The following is a 17,875-nucleotide window of genomic DNA, read 5'->3' as shown; positions in this document are numbered from 1 at the left end:
TATATATATATATATATATATGTGTGTGTGTGTGTGTGTGTGTGTGTGTGTGTGTGCGTGTGCGTGTGTGTCCTTTTGACGGCATAAATTGGAATCAGAGAGAGTCTCTCTGATTTCACTCTATGAGTTCCATGTGCATGACAAGACGAGCAAAGCCTCTGTGTGGTGTCAGTGTTTGTTTGCTTTTTCCACGATTATGTAACATTGGTTGCCGAAGCCAGATGAACGTCGTCTGAGCATGAAGTATGCTGAGGCCTTTACTCACCTCAGAATCTCAAAACTTCCAGTCTGAAACGTTCATCATCATTTAGATCAGACATAATCTTCATCCCTATGTCTGTTAAATGATTTTCAGACAGATGAAGTTCTCTCAGGTGTGAGGGGTTTGATCTTAATGCTGAAGCCAGAGCAGAACAACCTTTATCTGATACACCACAATAATTCAACCTGCAGAGAAAACAATGATCAAATCCTCACTGTTTATAATGAGACTTATTACTATATCCAACCATTATGCACAAAAAACTAAACTGTATAAGCTGATGCCTCTGTGAGTTTAGTACATTAAAATTTCCTGGGTTGATCCTAATATATTTAGTAAAGACACAACTTCCATTCAAACCTAAATCCTCTGTTTCAGTCTCACTATTAGAGAAGATGAGTTAGTGAGGAGCAGCTCATGATTCTCAGAGAGATGATCTTACCTCAGTATCTCCAGTTTACAGTGAGGATTCTCCAGTACAGCACAGAGACGCTTCACTCCTGAATCTCCTAGTTTATTCAGAGTCAGATCAAATTCTCTCAGGTGTGAGGGGTTTGATCTCAGAGCTGAAGCCAGAGCAGCACAACCTTCATCTGATACGCCACAACTATTCAACCTGCAGAGAGAACAATGATCCACTCTTCATTCTCTCAGTTCTAGAGGAACTTCATCATCTACAGTCACTACAGTCTACAATCAGTGTGGATGAATATGGAAAAACTGCAGATTATGAATTCATTGTACTGTAGAAGATTAGGAACTAACATTTTATTATGTTTGCAGTATCTATTTTTTTTTAATTTTGTAACTGCTGTATTTAAGAGCTGTCACAGCTGATCTCGCCCACATACCAGACCAAGATTGCCAAGATTCCTTCTTATACCTCCTAAGAAGTGCTTCAGTAGCACAGTGGTAAAATGTGCTAGCATACCATTGATGACATCTCAAACTTCCGAGCAAGAGATTCCTCACATCAAAAGCAATTACAACATCTGGTGGCTGATTAATGGCATTTACACAAGGAGACAGGATAATGGAGAACATACAGTATGTGCAGACAATGGTTCCACATAAAAACTCACCTTAATGCTGTAGTAAAATGTGTTGGTTGTACTGTAGAGATTGATGACTTTCAAAATGCCACTTTTATAAGAAAACCAATTTATTTGCAATGATAAACGACACCTTACCAACTGATGCATGGAACTGGGTTTGGAGAATAGTAGAACACTTCCAACTTGAATGCATAGTGCTAACTGTACAGTTTGATAAAGGATAAATAATGGTGTGGGTGTTCCTAATTTAGATTAAGTAAAGAATGTTACAGCTACTCTTTGGGGAATACCTTTTTGAACTTCAGCATGGAAATGCTTTTGTGCATAAAGTAAGCTTTACAAGGAAATAGTTTGGTGAGAGTGGTGTTAAAGAACTTGACTTGGCCTGACCTCAATCACATAAAACACATTTTGTATGGATCTTAATGGACAACTAGGTTAAAGTATCTCCATAACAGCAACAGGTGCTCACAGGTGTGTACCCAACAGTGGTCAATCAATGAACCACTAAAAGATTGTTGGGCAGCCAAGACTCATTGATGACAGAAATCACTGGTGTAGTGGAATGCTGATAAAAGGATTTAAAGTTTAATTTAATTCTTCAGTTTTCTGTTTTTTTCCTGAGAGCTACACCCAGGGTCTGCTCAGCTTTAAAGATTTTTACGATCCCAAAAGCAGGGTCTAGAGCTTCTTCCCCATACCTATACTTCACTAGAAGGCCTTTTTTTCTGGATGTACTCCTCCTCAGGGGACTTTAACAACATTTTCTGGGGAAGTTTAAAAGAGGCAGCCAGCTTGTTGAGGGCAGTGGGACAGCAGTCAACAGTTAACAGTTAACAAAGGAAGCAGTTTGGACAAAGATAAGAAGAGTTTTTACCATGTGAAAACAAAGGGAGCACATGGTGTTAGCAATGCAGCTTACTCATAAGAGTTAAAGAGTTAGGTCAAGCGTGCCGACTCTGTTAAGAGATGAAGAAAAGGGAGCATACTTCAGCCCAGCTTAGACACCTCAGACTTACGGCCATGTTCAGGGCCTCTCAGCGAAGTGTGCGGCATGGACAGCCAGCTTCTCGACGGAACAAGGCCCAAAATAAGAACCGACAAGACGCGAGGTGATTCAAACATGGGCCTCTCTCCTTCATAAGACTGTCTGGAGCCTACAGGTACACACCTCTATATGTGCTCGCTGTTAAACAGTTGGTTTTGCTAAAAATATTTGTATTTGTTTCACTATTATTGCATACACTTTAACAAGGCCCGGAATCACTGGTTTCCACCTACCATTTAATCAGATGCTAATTGCACATAATAGTTCATCTACAAATGTATACTTATATCATTAACGCTTAGTTATGCCATTTAATTAGTAACCGTCATTGTATTTATGTTTTTGTTTGTTTAACAAACATTATAATGATTCGAAATTTAGTGCTATGATTTTAATCACTTCAGTGACAAAATTATCGGCTGCATGTACTTACGTTAACAGAAAGGGACTGATATGTTATGAATTAGGTCCTCCGGCACAGTATCCTTAAAAGTGCCGGTGGTGCTCTGTATAAAGGCTATTAATTATTAATAATCTCCTTTTATTTTACATTGGTGATGAGGTGAATGTGTCAGAACATACAGTTCATTGAACCCTTCTGTGTATAAGGTTGCATGGCCTGTTCCCATGATTCCCATTCTGGCTTCTGTCCACCATCAAAAGCACCTACAAAGGGCACACAGGCTTCCAAACTTGACATCTCAGCACTGGTTTCAATTAATACTATTTGCTCCAAGATCATGTGGACAGCTGGACGCTTGTTGATTGTTTACCTGGAAGAGTTTCATGCATGGCAGAAAATACATCTCACAAGAACCAGATGATACCTGTCCTGGTACCAGATACCACATGACTACATCAGATGTCTTGTGAGGAACAAGTAAAGTTTTACAGCATATTGTGTGGATGCTCCTAATGTTTTGGCTCATTATAGTAGTATACACATTAGTGTATGAAATGTCTGTTTCAGTCTCACTATTAGAGAAGATGAGTTAGTGAGGAGCAGCTCATGTGTGATTCTCAGAGAGATGATCTTACCTCAGTATCTCCAGTTTACAGTGAAGATTCTCCAGTCCAGCAGAGAGACGCTTCACTCCTGAATCTCCAAGTTTGTTCCAGGACAGATCAAGTTCTTTTAGACTGGAGGATTCTAAGCTGAGCACTGATGTCAGAGCTTCATAACTTTCATCTTTCAGATCACACTTACCAAGCCTGAAAAAAGAACATGATACATGATTCACCAACACTACTGCAGATCATCAAAATATCTCCAGGGGAAACCTTTGTAGAGCAAATTTTCTCAAATAAATGTAGAATGAATTGAAGTCAGTGGAACAGTTATGACTATAGTAACTTATTTATATACTCACTTTGTGTTTCTGATCAATATTTTATACTTTTCATTTATAAATACATCATTGTGAAATGTACCCTTACTTTTTATTGAGGTTATTGTTGTAAAACACATTTGTGAAGTGTTGTTTCTTATACTCAACACTAAACGTTTATTAATTTACAATTCAGTACAATGAGACGTGTAATAGAAGCATCATATAATGCAGGAGTTTATCATAATAACTTCTGTAAGAGAATAAACCCTAGTGCTGAGAATCTGGACGTGACGTTTAGGTTGGATTCAGTTACACTATGTGACGACATTCTGCTGGACGACTGGATGTCATTAGAATCTGCAGTTACTGGATCAACATCAGAGCTGGTTGGAGATACATGGCAGCAGAACCTCTGATGTGGTCTGTACATCACTGCAGCACTTAAACATGATAGTGATGGACATTTACTTAACTGTGTTACACTGGCTGGCCTCAGCAGTGCAGTAATAGGTTTGCTATCACACAGTGAATTAGTATTATATGCTTCTGGTGCTGTCATTTTGCTACAGGAAACGTTCAATGGATCACTGATCCGTCAGCAGGAAGGACCGGAGGACAGCCAATCGATCGCTTGGTTTTGTCTGCGGCATTGCCAATCAACGTGGCAGATCCGGAAAACAGAGGTGGGTCTGATGCTTCAAGAGTGGAGCATCATCACCTATCCGGCGGCTTTGGCTCAGATTGACTTTGGCTCATGAGAACTGTGAATTGCTGTGTTTAGTGCGTGTCTTGGTGCTTGGGGTGTATTTAGTGTTGCTGTCAGTGTTAGTGTGTGAAGCCTGTTCTGTAATCTTTTGCAGGACTTTGATGGAGATTCTGTTCCACATTAAAACAGTTATTAAGTCAAAAACTTTTTTTTGCTTTTTTGTTTATGCATTTTTCCCTCTTCTTCCAATTCAGCATAGTCAATTTGTTCTCCACTGCTGGTGACTGTTCATGTTAGTTGATTAGTTGACATTATGTGGGTCCATAATAAAGAGTAAATTACTGGCTGGTTCAAACCCAAGAAAGAAAAAACAATTTTAATGTATGTAGGCTCCACTATTCTCAACCTAAAACAACTAATGCAGAGGTGAAAAGCAATCAAACTAATCAATACAGAAACTTTTTTTGTGGTAAAAAACACCTACAGCAAAAGACCACTTGAACCTAAAGGAACAAGAGCACTGGATCAAATGGTATAGTTCCAGATTTATTATTGAATGTATAAATCTGGGTTTGGAGGATGTTAAAACACTATCTACCTGAATGCATACTGACAACTAATCAGTGTGTTGAAGTAAGATTTTATCGTTTGAAACAGTAAAGGAAATTGGTTAATGCTACAGCAACAATTTGGGAAACACCTTTTTATAATTCATCATGCACAAAGTAAGTTCCAAAAAGAAATGGTATGCTAGGTTTGTTGTTGAAAAAACTTGAATGGGCTGCATATAGTCCTGACCAAAATTATTTTGCAAACATCTGGTATGCATTAAAATGCTGACTGTATTACTCACCGATCACAACGAACTGCTCTGGATGCTGCAACCACTGGCATCATTTTCCTAAAAACCTCATCTGGTGAGATGTATTTGTTGGTATAATCATTCAGGTTAAACACATCCAGCTTATCTGCTGATGTCAGTAACATAAAGACCAGAGCTGACCACTGAGAATCAGAGAGTTTGGTTTGTTGTAGTTCTCCAGATTTCAGGTATTGTTGGATCTCCTGAACTAGTGAATCATCCTCCAGTTCATTCAGACAGTGGAACAGATTGATGGATTTCTCTGTTAAGGGATTCTCACTGATCTTCTTCTTAATGTACTGAACTGTTTTCTGTTTGTTGTGAGAGTCACTTCCTGTTTGTGTCACTAAGGCTTGTAAGAGATTCTGATTGGACGTCAGTGAGAGACCCAGAAAAAAGCGAAGAAAAATATCCAGATGTCCATTCTTACTCTGTAACGCCTGATCTACAGCACTCTTGTGTAGAACTGAGATTTGTTTTATCTTCAGGATCCTCAGTTTTGAGGACTCACTCTGTTGAAGAAAATTTTTCTTTTCATTCATGAAGGTCAGGTGCACATATAGAGCTGCGAGATGTTCCTGAGTGCTCAGATGAACAAAGCAGTACACTTTACTCTGGTGAAGTCCAAACTCCTCTCTGAAGATCTGTGTACACACACCTGAGTACACAGAGGCTTCTTGAGCATCAATGCCACACTCCATCAGATCTTCCTCATAGAAGATCAGGTTTCCTTTCATCAGCTGCTCAAAAGCCAGTTTTCCCAGTTTGAGGATCATTTCTCCTTCTTCCTCCTGATTCTTCATGTACTTTTTTCTGATGACGTTGGTCTGAATGATGAGGAAGTGGGTGTACATTTGAGTCAGAGTTTTGGGGATCTCTCCACTCTCTGCTTCACCAAACATCCTCTCTAGAACTGTGGCTGTAATCCAGCAGAAGACCGGAATGTGACACATGATGTAGAGGCTTCTTAATGACTTCAGGTGTGAGATGATTCTACTGGCCAGACTCTGATCACTGACCCTCTTCCTGAAGTACTCCTCCTTCTTTGGGTCAGTGAATCCTCGTACCTCCGTCACTCGATCGATACACTCAGAGGGGATCTGATCAGCTGCTGCTGGACGGGAGGTGATCCAGATCAGAGCAGAAGGAAGCAGATTCCCTTTGATCAGGTTCATCAGCAGCATATGAACTGATGCTGATTCATTTACATCACTTAATCTCACTGAGTTCTGGAGATCTAGAGGTAAACGACACTCATCCAACCCATCAAAAATAAACAGAACTTTGTACAAGCTGGAAATGTCAGTTTCTTTTATCTCCTGAAAATAGAAATGAAGGAGATCCATCAGACTCAGTTTGTGGTCCTTCATTAAATTCAGCTCTCTGAAAGGAAGTGGAAATATGAGGTGGACGTCCTGATTCTCTTTCCCTTCAGCCCAATCCAGAATGAAATTCTGTACAGAGACGGTTTTTCCGATGCCAGCGACACCCTTAGTCAGGACAGTCCTGATGGGTACATCTTGGTCTGATAAAGGTTTAAAGATGTTGTTACATTTGATGGGCGTGTCCTCTGCTGTTGCTGTCCTGGATGCTGCCTCGATCTGCCTCACCTCATGTTCATGATTGACTTTTCCACTTTCTCCCTCTGTGATATAGAGCTCGGTGTAGATCTCATTCAGATGTGTTGGGTTTCCCTGCTTTGTGATCACTTCATTTACACACTGAAACTTCTTTATCAGGTTTAATTTGAGCTTCTTCTGGACTTCACTTCCAGCCGATATAAAGTCAGACCTGTAATATCATAATGAGAACAATACATATAGACATAAGATGTTTAAAATGTTTAATCTAATCAATATGTAGAAAAACACAGGAGAACATCTAATAATCACTACACATCACTCAAATGCTCACATGTTCTGTTGTTGGGTTTGATCTTACCTTCTACTTCTGATGACACCCTGTGGTATTGTAGCTATCGCCCCCTGCAGTACACTGTAAAAGTAGCATTTATTCTCAGGTTTTGAAAATGCTCCAACTTTAAATGTTTTAAGTGTAATCTGTATGTGCTGATTTGGAACATATAATTTAGATTCTGATTAAATATAATTTGTTATTTTTATCAGATACAGGTATATATTTATATATGCACAAAGTTACCAGCTGTAGTAAATCATAATCAGCAATGAAGAATTACAAGGCTAGGGCTGAAACGATTCCTCGAGAAACACAAGTAATTTGATTTCTAAAAATCATTGATGCAAATTTTTCGCATCAAAGCCTTATTTAATCCATACAACTATATATAGCTCATGAACGCATTTACGCTGTGGCTAGGTGACGTGAAGAAGATGAGGGCTGTGTCCGAAATCACATAAATACATTTGAGGCAGTGTGCACTGCTTGGCCGGTACAGCAGGAAAAGCTCTTTCAGTATGCTGTGTTTGCATACTCAAAAATAGCTGCCCAAGCAGTAGGTCGCGTATTGTTTAATGAGACACTACCTGCTCCCACATACTGTTTAGTATGAAAGTATGCGATTTTGGACGCAGCCAAGATTTGATGGAGGAGGAGAGAGAAAATAGTGAGGGAATGAAAACTCGCTACAACATCCACACCATCAGAGCGTCTGTTTTCTGCGGTAGGAAGCAAAGCATCAAAGTGCAGGGCAAGAGTCAGTTCTAAATATGTTAATATGTTTACCTTTCTTCATTGCAACCACCTCATGACTTTTTGAAGGCTTAGGCAAACACACACATACACAAACACCAAATCTACCTCATCTAGAAGCTACGAATCTTGACAAAATATTAAAGCTTTATGTTTTGCCTGAGCTGTAGCTAAAACTTTTACTGAAGTTTAACAAATTAAAGGCAGTTTATGTATTATTGTTTATTATTATTTATGCCTTAGTTTTACGTTGCCTGTATAGATTTTAAAAGTAATTTGAATTTAATTTTGCATTTCAATAACATTCTCTTTAAACTGTAGTTTGCAAGAAATACAAATGTGCAGTTTGTTTTAATAAACACGTCTTATTTAATCTTATATATATTTATTTAAGTTGTTTTCTGTATTTGACCCAGCAGATCACCACCAAACTCACAATAAACCTATAAAGAAATCAAATTCGTAAAAGTTTTTTTAATAAAGAAATGTTTTTTATTTATTTAGTCACAAAAAACAGCTACAGAAAATATTGAATCCAAGATCATTGTGGGCTGAGACTGTAATAATACAACACAATAAATAATCATTTCAGAGCAGGAAACCTAAATCTTTCTGAACTGTAACCTACAGCCAAAATAACACGCCAGTAATAATGCACAACACTCGCCAGTGACGTTTAGTGCTTAAAAAAGGACACGATGGTCATTCAGGACAGGGCAAACTTTTTTTGTCCAAATTCATGAATGAATTTAACTTAAATGGCAAGACACTAAATTATCGACTTGATTAATTATATTGCTATTCTATTAGTAGTGGCAACACTGATACCATAAATAATGTTTAATAAATGTCTTGACATGGGTTCAGTGCTGTAGTAGTAGTAGTAGTAGTAGTAGTAGGGTACTGGAGAATCTGATTTGTGTACTAAGATTAGACTGGAAATTTAACCATACATATTAAATTATATAAACAATACACAAACACTCTATAAACATTATACACTAAAGCTGTAAGTAGCTCTTACCTGGGACCAAATAATGGATTTCCATCTCTAAACTTGAAAGGAATATCCATAGATCTGTCACTCTTCATGGAGATACAGCTGAGTACTGGAGAATCTGATCTATGTACTGAGATTGGACTAAAAATATAAACATATACATTAAATTATATAATAAATACACACACACACATCATACACTAAACTATGAGGAGCTTTTACCTGGGTCCAAATGATGAATCTTCATTTCTAAATTTGAAAGGATGATCCATAGATCTGTCACTCTTCATGGAGATACAGCTGGGTACTGGAGAATCTGATCTCTGTACTGAGATTTGACTGATGAATAAAACACAGTAAAATTAGTCTCAGAGACAGTAAGAATTTAAATAAACTGAATTATTTATTTAGTACATTTTCATGTATTATTAGGGCTTAGCTTAAAGATAACAAAAAATAGCTTAAAAAGTAACAAAAGTAAAGGGTTACAAAACTGTTCCTGGTGCTCTGGAACTGGGAACACTGGGAACTGTGGTGAATCTTCCCTGAAGTAGCTAAACTACTAACATTCATTCAAGAGTGCATTGATGCCTTATCCAGAAGTAAGAAAATAACCCAGAAGATGCTATCTCACCTCTGCTGGAGCGGAGAACTTTCATCTTGGTGAAGCTCCATTTTTAAACATTAGTGGATTATTTGAGAAGATTGTTGGTCATGAACATCCAAATTCTGTAGATTTGAATAAAGATGCAGTTTTAGCTTCACATTAACATTAATTTCTGTCACAATCTGAATATTTACTGAATAAACAAATCATCAATTTATTATCCAGGGAAATTTTATTATTAATAAAGATAAAAATGTAATAAATAAAATCTAGATCAGTTATAAAATTATTACTTATTCAAATACATTTACTACAAACAGTTCAATTACAAACTATTAAATAATTCTGTATTTCAACAGTTCAAATGTACAATCACTGAATTATTTTCTAATCTTAAACAAACAGAACAAGTGCATTGTGGGTAAGTGAACATTTACAAACGTTTATACAGTGAGGAAAATAAGTATTTTGATACACTGACGATTTTGCAAGTTTTCCCATCTACAAAGAATGAAGAGGCCTGTAATTTTTATTGTAGGTACACTTCAACTGTGAGAGACAGAATCTAAAAAAAAATCCAGATAATCACATTGTATGATTTTAAAATAATTAATTTGCATTTTATTGCATAAAATAAGTATTTGATCACCTACCAACCAGCAAGAATTCTGGCTTTCACAAACCTGTTAGTTTTTCTTTAAGAAGCTCTTCTATTCTGCACTCATTACCTGTATTTATTGCACCTGTTTGAACTAGTAACCTGTATAAAAGACACCTGTCCACACACTCAATCAATCACACTCCAACCTCTCCACCATGGCCAAGACCAAAGAGCTGTCTAAGGACACCAGGGACAAAATTGTAGACCTGCACAAGGCTGGGATGGGCTACAGGACAATAGCAAGCAGCTTGGTGAGAAGGCAACAACTGTTGGAGCAATTATTAGAAAATGGAAGAAAAACGAGATGACTGTCAATCTTCCTCGGTCTGCTGCTCCATGCAAGATCTCACCTCGTGGGGTAAGGATGATCCTGAGAAAGGTCAGGAATCAGCCCAGAACCACACGGGAGGACCTGGTCAATGACCTGAAGAGCTGGGACCACAGTCTCAAAAATTACTGTTAGTAACACACTACACTGCCATAGCTTAAAATCCTGCAGGGCATGCAAGGTCCCCCTGCTAATGCCAGCACATGTCCAGGCCCATTTGAAGATCACCAATGACCATCTGGATGATCCAGAGGAGGCATGGGAGAAGGTCATGTTGTCAGATGAGACCAAAATAGAGATCAACTCCACTCGCCGTGTTTGGAGGAAGAAACAGGATGAGTACAACCCGTCCCAACTGTGAAAAATGGGGGTGGAAACTTCATACTTTGGGGGGGCTTTTCTGCAAAGGGGACAGGACGACTGCACCGTCTTGAAGGGAGGATGGATGGGGTCATGTATAGCGAGATTTTGGCCAACAACCTCCTTCCCTCAGTAAGAGCATTGAAGATGGGTCGTGGCTGGGTGTTCCAGCATGACAATGACCTGAAACACACAGCCAGGGCAACTAAGGAGTGGCTCCGTAAGAAGCATTTCAAGGTCCTGGAGTGGCCTAGCCAGTCTCCAGACCTGAACCTAATAGAAAATCTTTGGAGGAAGCTGAAACTCAATGTTGCCCAGCGACCCCGAAACCTGAAAGATCTGGAGAAGATCTGTATGGAGGAGTGGGCCAAAATCCCTGCTGCAGTGTGTGCAAACTTGGTCAAGAACTACAGGAAACGTCTAACCTCTGTAAAGGTTTCTGTACCAAATATTAACTTCTGTTTTTCCATTATATCAAATACTTATTTCATGCAATAAAATGCTAATTAATTATTTAAAAATCATACAGTGTGATTTTCTGGATTTTTTTAGATTCTGTCTCTCACAGTTGAAGTGTGCCCACGATAAAAATTACAGGCCTCTCCATTCTTTGTAGGTGGGAAAACTTGCAAAATCCGCAGTGAATCAAATACTTATTTTCCTCCCTGTAGCTACATTTATAGTAAAAGAAGAAACTAGAATGAAACTGAACTATTATTAATCATGAGCATAAACAGCCCTGCTGAATGACTATCTAGTTACTCCAGCTAATGCTCTTTATTAATACACTTTATTACATTTATTACACACAGGGTTTGGAATGAATGTAAAGTATCATTAGATTTATTGTATGTCTGCTACAATATTTAATAGCTATAAATAATATATAGTCATTTTAATGTAACCTATAATACCTAATAATCATTTTATATAAAGATCAAAAGTACTTTCATTTACAAAAACTACATATAAACACATTCAGTAATAATTTAATTGTACTAAAATAAAAAGCTTAATGATGATTAAAAGTAAAATGTAGAGAAGAAACTGACGGTACTAAAGACCGAACGATACCAGAGTTCTGCTCTGATACTGAGAAGCTTTTCATTATTTCTCTTAGTTTTATATTAAAGATCGTTTACTGTAAGAAATAAATCTCACCTCTAGTGATCAGTGGAATATTTTACATGTTCTCTCAGGTAGAAATAAAAGATGTGAATGATTTTAATGCTCCGTGTGAAGGTGTGGAATATTTTTCATTTTCTTTCAGGTACACTGTAAAAAGGAGACTGTGAAATGTACAGTAACTTGCTGGCAGCAATTAGCTGGTAAGTTGCTGTAATAAATTTCACAGTACGCATACTGCAAATTTAATCACAGTAACTATAAAATACTGTAATATTTATTACATGTAATAATCACAATACTGTAGCTGTTATTACAGTAATTTCACTTTACTGTAATTGTTATCACAGTAATGCAGGGTTTTAATTACAGCAAATATCAGACTGGGCATTACTGCATTTAGCACTAAATTAATATTCAAAAAATAACTATACATTGTAAAAATGAAGACACTGTATTTGTAACAAAAATCATTTATTGCATTTCAACATTTTAAAACATGTTTTTATAAATAAATAAATAAATAAATAAATAAATAAATAAATAAATAAATAAATGAATTCATATTGCTGCTGTTCGAACATAGAAAAATAAAACATAAAAATGTGTGCAAGTGCTTTGTTTTACATTTGCTGGAATCTACCTCTTCCCTGTACTGGAAAGATAAAACAAGGAATTACTGTTACTGCTGTAGAAATGTATAGACAAGACTGGAGACTGTGACAGTTTTGTTAATTCCTAATCTCCCATTAGAAATATCACATTAATAAACACATTCTACTATTAAAAATTCTTACCTGTTTTGGCGCTCTGTTTTGTTTTGGTCCGCTTCAGTAGGCTACTTACACCTGCCTCACGGTAACTACAAAAAAAAACAAGTGATGAGTTTCACCACAACATGGAGCTACAGCACAGCCACATATACACACAAACGTTACGAACAGTGCTGTTACTCCTACATTAAACTGGTGGCGTTATCAACTAAATATCACCAGATAACACAATATCATGTACAAAAAGCTTATTTTGGTAATGTTATAAACGCTGGCTCACTAGTGTATCACTTTTTTTACCTCTTCAGACTGCTTGTTGCTGAAAAATAGCTGAAAATGGCTTGGCTAGACCATAAGCTAGCTGTTTATCAACTGACCGATTAGTTCTATGTTTAGCGAGCTAGCGTGCTTTCTGTGTCGATTGCTTTTTAAAAGAGTAGGCGACTATTATCAAGTAATTCTAATTTCTGTACCTGTTATTGAAAATATAAAGACGTCTTTCTAAAAAACAACAACTATTATTTGTGTTAGATATAATGCAAACTATACTATTACCAAAGATGGATTATTGTTTAAACTGACGGAAAAAGAAAAATCCCGCTTAAACTTACCGTATTGTGATTCACAGCAGAAATATGCTTACTGTAGAATTCGCCCGCCACTGAATCTTGACCATGATCCTTTGCAGATCTACAGTAAAATGCTGTGTACAGGGTCTACAGTAAGAATTTGATCATTCTACAGTAGTAATACTGTAAAAACTACAGAAATTTGTTACAGTGTAGAAATAAAAGATGTGAGTGATTTTAATGTTCTGTGTGAAGGTGTGGACGCGCCAAACACTTTCACTTTCAGGAACAAACATGTAGAGGTGTGTGTGTGTGTGTGTGTGTGTCACCAGTTACTTCAGCTAGTTTTTTACTTCAGCTCACACTGAAACGTTTAGAGAAAAACACACTAAAGCTTTCTATTATTATCCCACTTTCTCCTCAGCTTCTTTCTTCTACTTCTGGGTTATTAAACTTCATCAATAAACAAAATGACATGAACTCACTCTGTAGTGAAGAAGGAAGAAAATCAGATCACATCTGTGATGAAAAGTTCCTCCGTTAATTCCAACATAAAGGTGCATTACCACCACCGACTGGGCTGTGGTGTGTAACACGAGATATCGGGGGAAAGAACTAGATTCTTTTATATTTATATTTCTTTTAAAAACTTGATAATTAAATGATATATAACTAGATGTTTTCCCTAATAATCCAGCTAGTGTACAACTGTAATGTTGAGCCATTTCCAAAGATTAAAAAAGATTATTTCTTTCTTGTTTATATTTTTTACAATGTGGTAGTACATGTTCTACAGTTTCTTCCTGTGTACAGTGTATGTAATTTCCTGTACTATGTTTATTTATTATCTTTATTGTGTGATTTAGACCTGAGTGCCCTTTTCTTAGATGCGTTATTATGGTTTCCTCCCTCCGGCTCCTGCCTGTCCTTCTACCTGAATCTATCTTTGTATTCTGTACAAATCCTGTTTCACTTCTATCTCAATATTTCTGCCAGGCTGTTTTGCTGTACTTTTGAATGTAAACCTTTGCCTCGGTTTTGTTTAGTGGAATTTGCAAATCTATGTGTTTGTGTTTTAAAGTTTGTTTTGCTGTTTTATCCACCTGTTCATTCCCCTCTAACTCAACATGAGCAGGAACCCAAATAAAACTTACTGACATACCTTTCATATCTATTTTATGTAACAGGATATACAGTATATTTGATTTATATCAAATATTTGATTAATATCAGTTCTTAGTAATATCCTCAGTTAATTCTGAGTTAACGCTGTTCTTCTATCAGAGCTTCATCTGAGCTCAGCTTCTCAGTGAGCGTCTAACAAGTGCAGGAACCAGAAGAGATGTTTAAACTGCGCTTACCTAACAACACTACACCGGTATAACAGAATAAATGTCCTACACTATCACTACAGTAATACATTATATGGTTATTAATTATTATTAATTATATGGTAAAATTAGTAAATGTACTTTTAATTATAATAATGAGTGTAGTATGTGTAGCCTTCATAAAATTTAGATGCTTGGTTTCATTGATTAAATAGAACCGGATGTAAAATGAACCAAATTGAGTTGACAATTTAGTTTACATTGTTGCTTATGTGTTTGAATACAATAGGTTGAAAATACAAGTTGAGTAAGTGTAAGTAGTGTAAACGTAATTACAGTGGTGCTTGAAAGTTTGTGAACCCTTTAGAATTTTCTATAATTCTTCATAAATATGACCTAAAACATCATCAGATTTTCACACAAGTCCTAAAAGTAGATAAAGAGAACCCAGTTAAACAAATGAGACAACAATTTTATACTTGGTCATTTATTTATTGAGGAAATGATTCAATATTACATATTTGTGAGTGGCAAAAGTATGGGAACCTCTAGGATTAGCAGTTAATTTGAAGGTGAAATTAGAGTCAGGTGTTTTCACCTGATCATGGAATGACAATCAGGTGTGAGTGGGCACTCGGTTTTATTTAAAGAACAGGGATCTGTCAAAATCTGCTCTTCACAACACATGTTTGTGGAAGTGTAACATGGCATGAACAAAGGAGATTTCTGAGGACCTCAGAAAAAGAGTTGTTGATGCTCATCAGGCTGGAAAAGGTTACAAAACCATCTCTAAAGAGTTTGGACTCCACCAATCCACAGTCAGACAGATTGTGTACAAATGGAGGAAATTCAAGACCATTGTTACCCTCCCCAGGAGTCGTCGACCAACAAAGATCACTCCAAGAGCAAGGCGTGTAATAGTCGGCGAGGTCACAAAGGACCCCGGGGTAACTTCTAAGCAACTGAAGGCCTCTCTCACAGTGGCTAATGTTAATGTTCATGAGTCCACCATCAGGAGAACACTGAACAACAATGGTGTGCATGGCAGGGTTGCAAGGAGAAAGCCACTGCTCTCAAAAAAGAACATTGCTGCTCGTATAGATCACGTGGACAAGCCAGAAGGCTACTGGAAGAATGTTTTGTGGACGGATGAGACCAAAATAGAACTTTTTTGGTTTAAATGAAAAGCGTTATGTTTGGAGAAAGGAAAACACTGCATTCCAGCATAAGAACCTTATCCCATCTGTAAAACATGGTGGTGGTAGTATCATGGTTTGGGCCTGTTTTGCTGCATCTGGGCCAGGACGGCTTGCCATCATTGATGGAACAATGAATTCTGAATTATATCAGAGAATTCTAAAGGAAAATGTCAGGACATCTGTCCATGAACTGAATCTCAAGAGAAGGTGGGTCATGCAGCAAGACAACGACCCTAAACACACAAGTCGTTCTACAAAGAATGGTTAAAGAAGAATAAAGTTAATGTTTCGGAATGGCCAAGTCAAAGTTCTGACCTTAATCCAACCGAAATGTTGTGGAAGGACCTGAAGCGAGCAGTTAATGTGAGGAAACCCACCAACATCCCAGAGTTGAAGCTGTTCTGTACGGAGGAATGGGCTAAAATTCCTCCAAGCCGGTGTGCAGGACTGATCAACAGTTACCGGAAACGTTTAGTTGCAGTTATTGCTGCAAAGGGGGGGTCACACCAGATACTGAAAGCAATACTTTTGCCACTCACAAATATGTAATATTGGATCATTTTCCTCAATAAATAAATGACCAAGTATAAAATTTTTGTCTCATTAGTTTAGCTGGGTTCTCTTTATCTACTTGTAGGACTTGTGTGAAAATCTGATGATGTTTTAGGTCATATTTATGCAGAAATATAGAAAATTCTAAAGGGTTCACAAACTTTCAAGCACCACTGTATATTGCCACATACTACTGTAAATGTGTTTGTGTTTTCTTTGAAGAGACTTGTTTGTTATTCAGTTGTGGACTATAAATTTGAAATTGTAATCACTATTGTGTCGAAGCTCAGATACATTTGGGGTGAGGAGGAAGGCACGGAGGTGAGATCGCCACATTATTGAAGGAAAGAGGACACAGAGTTTTTTTCCAAACTAAATGCTAAAAAAAGGGATAAAAATAACAGTTTAAAGAAAAATAAATGCTAGTGCTGAAATCCAGTGATGTAATGGACAAGTTTGTATGAGGTTTTCCCTGCTGTATCGCCAGTTAATTTGAGAGGGAAATAGGGATGTAATGATTCACCACAATACAGTTAATAATCGATTAAAAAATTCCACGATTCAAATCGATTTGACATGTAAAATGAATTGAAAATCAATATTCACTTTAAACAGCAGAGGGCGCTGGCGCTATTCACATTGCCTGATTGACGTCACTGGCGCTATACGCCTGGTTGCCAAATTGGGCTTAATTCAAAATTGTTTTGCATAGTTTGTACCTACCTTAGGCAGTAGTGTGCTCTGGCCCCTTACCGATTCGACCCAGTGGCGAAACATACAGCAGGTTGTTGTCGCTGAACCGCTGGATGTCTAAATGGTGCTCAGAAAACTGCATTGATTTTGTAGATAACTGGTCCACCTTTGAGGGAAGGCCTGGTCTTTTGAAGCGGGATGGTGTCCACCCCACGTGGGAGGGTGCTGCTCGCATTTCTTGCAGCATAGGTGACAGGCTTTACCACCGCGTTAGTGTAGCGGCAGATAGTGTTAAATGACTATCCAGAGCCAAGACTAGGCAGCAGACAAACAGGCCTAACTGACTGTCTGCGAGTCGCCATCGGACGTCACCTGGAATCCTTAGGTCACAAACCATTGAGACTGTGTCTGTTTACCGTGGCAGGTGTAAGCCAAAACAAAATCAAGAAGTATGTCATAATAACTTAATTAAAATTAATCTAAATGAGCATCATGAAAACCATAGTAGGGCTAAACTAAAGTTAGGACTTCTGAACATCAGGTCACTTGCATGCAAAACAGTAATTGCAAATGAAATAATTACAGATAATTGTCTTAGTGCCCTTTGTTTAACCGAGACCTGGGCTAGACCTGATGAGTATCTAGGTTTAAATGAAGCAACTCCTCCGGGTTACAGTTATGAACATAAGCGGTCTTAGCGGTCGTGGTGGAGGAATAACCACAATTTATGATAAAGACATAGG

At 37.5% G+C, this 17,875-nt stretch overlaps 1 protein-coding gene across 1 annotated transcript; it reads right to left on the bottom strand.

Moving 5' to 3' along the window:
• Nucleotides 1-266: 266 nt before the first annotated feature.
• Nucleotides 267-9,609, bottom strand: LOC134300032 (NLR family CARD domain-containing protein 3-like). The gene is made up of 7 exons (XM_062988198.1): nucleotides 9,569-9,609; nucleotides 9,157-9,273; nucleotides 8,959-9,075; nucleotides 5,256-7,055; nucleotides 3,404-3,577; nucleotides 705-878; nucleotides 267-447 (listed from the first exon to the last, which is right to left on the bottom strand). Exons 1-7 carry the CDS (start codon nucleotides 9,607-9,609, stop codon nucleotides 267-269), a joined length of 2,604 nt encoding a protein of 867 aa, XP_062844268.1.
• Nucleotides 9,610-17,875: the final 8,266 nt, after the last annotated feature.

This window comes from Trichomycterus rosablanca, chromosome 1 (genome assembly GCF_030014385.1).
Source record: "Trichomycterus rosablanca isolate fTriRos1 chromosome 1, fTriRos1.hap1, whole genome shotgun sequence".
NCBI lineage: Eukaryota > Metazoa > Chordata > Actinopteri > Siluriformes > Trichomycteridae > Trichomycterus > Trichomycterus rosablanca.
This window is presented reverse-complemented; position numbering and strand designations above follow the sequence as displayed.